This window comes from Morone saxatilis, unplaced genomic scaffold, assembly GCF_004916995.1.
Source record: "Morone saxatilis isolate NCDOM2014 unplaced genomic scaffold, NCSU_SB_2.0 Contig12, whole genome shotgun sequence".
NCBI classification, from domain to species: domain Eukaryota; kingdom Metazoa; phylum Chordata; class Actinopteri; family Moronidae; genus Morone; species Morone saxatilis.
In genome coordinates, this window is record NW_023339674.1 from 5,021,652 (window position 1) to 5,024,021 (window position 2,370).

Below are 2,370 nucleotides of genomic sequence, written 5' to 3' on the forward strand. Positions count from 1 at the left end.
ATGGCGAAGGCATGACATAGTTTTCATGGTTTGGATTGAGTAAGGAATAAGGAATACCTAAAATGCATCATTTATGCTGGTATTGTATGCAAAATCTGCACCTCTTCTGTGGCTAATGTTTATTTCACAATGATCCTTCCTCCCTGAAGTCAAGCTGCAAAAGTTAAGTGACAATGTACAAATACTACTGGCCCATTTTTGGGTGAGCTTAATATGCAAGAGTAGTCTTACATGTCAGTGTTTATAACACAGGGCGTTTATCCTTGGCTGGAAGGGCTGCTATAAAAAAAAATGTGGGGCATAAATTTAGAGTATTCCCATTTCTCCAGGCACAACAGATTACTGCAGTTCAAAACCCGGTCATCCTCTCAGTCTAGGGTTGGGATATTCAATAGATTTTTTTATACAATACACATACACACAGTTCTGTTTCTTGCTAATTACTGATTCAAAAGTAAATATTAGATAAAAGAGGAAAACACAAAGGCATCACAACTCTGGTAGAAAGTCTTTCCACTTTAAGAGAAGCCCGGGAAGGGCAGTGAGGATGACAGGAGCGATGTGAAAGTATAATGTTCTGTCAGGCACAGAGAGGTACTGAACTGTACTGTCTGACTTCCTGGTTTAGTTTGACCCCACCCACAGCAGCTGAGACTTATTGGTTGTTATGCTGAATCGCAGGGTGCTGACTCCAATCTTCTAAATCATTTGCTCTTTTCAATCTCTTCTCATTACCATACAAAGTGAAGGACCTTTTCTAAAGTTATTACCATTGCTGCTGTCTCAAGCCCCGCTCAGATAGACAGACATAAAGACTGTATTGCTCACCGCTTCAATAACACAGACAAAAGTTCACCAGCATATACTGTATTTTCTGAACTTAGTGAAAAATAATTAGGGAAAAGACAATGCCATTTACACAAATACTTTACCCACCCATATGGGTCTAAAATGCATCCAATGCCATATAACAATGACTTAAGTGGGTGGCTCCACCTTTAGTCATTTCAAAGGTTGTTCTTATTTTGCATCTCCACATGAAGTGCTCTGTTTGTGACTATTTGAATATGGATGTCAACTTTTTTTAAAGCACCACAGCTGTTGCTAAGACTGCAGATTTCCCTCTAGTCCACCCAACCTGATGACTAGAAAACTGCAGAAAGCTTCAGAATAGCTTTTTGTCGCATGAGGGCAAACAGACAGACTCATTTGAATAACAGCACTGAGATAAGTGCTGGAGTCTGCACCAAGAGAGCCCCACTTACCCTGCACTCTGCCCAGAATTAGCGATTTGATGCTGTTAAATTCCACATCCGATGTCAAGTTGAAGTCCTCTCTGGCATCCTGGTCAATCTGAAAGGTAATGTATGTATGTCACATCTGTAAAAGTAAAAGCTTTGCAAGTAGAAAACAAAGACTGCAAAATAGAAATCTGTCCTTGACAGTTTTTCGCTGTTAAGCGTTTAAAAAGGGCTGCTTTGGGAAGAAACTTTGATAAATGGATGCGGAGAAGTGAGCAATTAAACATGAAAAGCGAGCTGGAGGCTCAACCTCTGGTCTGACCTGCATATTTAAGTGGTTTCAGCCCCAAGCTGGAAACCAATAGACCTCTGAGACATAGTGGTTCACAGTAGCTGGCAGAAAAGTCTAAGTGGAGCAGGTTTTAAGACGGTAAATATCACTGAGAGAAACACTCTTTATAATAAAACAGAGAGGGTGTGATGTATTGCTTGCAAACACAGAGATTTGGGCTTTAGTGAATCATTTATCAATGAGACATCTGCTAATGTTGATCAACCTGAGACCAAAGAGAAGCCACAGAAAACAGAGACACATTTTTATTCCACCAGTTTTCCCAAAAGCTTACTAGTGGTCAGAGCCCCTTCTGGACATTTTGGTGCTGTAGGCAACATATCCTCTGGCCTTTCCTGAAGGGATTGATCTTTTCATTATAATTTATTACAATTTACAATCTATTACATTATAATTGGAAGATTATGGCTCTCCTATGGTCACAGTGTTATCATAAATTAAAACTGCTGGCTGCTGTGTTTTGTGGCTCACTGAGGGTCACTTGATCACACCATGTATTTAGTGTTTAAAAAGAAGAAGAAGAAGAAGAAGAAGTTTATTGATCCCCTAGGGGGAAATTGTTCTTTTCACTCTTTTTTTGTATACACACAGGCTGAAATGCATACTTCATGCACTTGTGGACATGTAAAGGGGAGAGAGATGGTGGAGTGATGGGGCTGCAATGTTACCGGCGCCCCATGAGCAGGTTTTGGGGTTAGGTTGCCTTGCTCAAGGGCACCTCAGCAGTGCACAGGAGGTGAAACTGGCACCTCTCCAGCTACCAGTCCACACTCCATA

General features: G+C 40.8%; 1 protein-coding gene across 1 annotated transcript in view; it reads right to left on the reverse strand.

The window, feature by feature from the left end:
• Positions 1–2,370, reverse strand: part of LOC118322005 (contactin-associated protein-like 4) — a 90,034-nt gene that overhangs the window by 5,540 nt on the left and 82,124 nt on the right. The window contains exon 21 of the mRNA XM_035653583.1: positions 1,266–1,353. Coding sequence (XP_035509476.1) covers positions 1,266–1,353 — 88 coding nt within the window. The remainder of the gene's footprint in view (positions 1–1,265; positions 1,354–2,370) is intronic.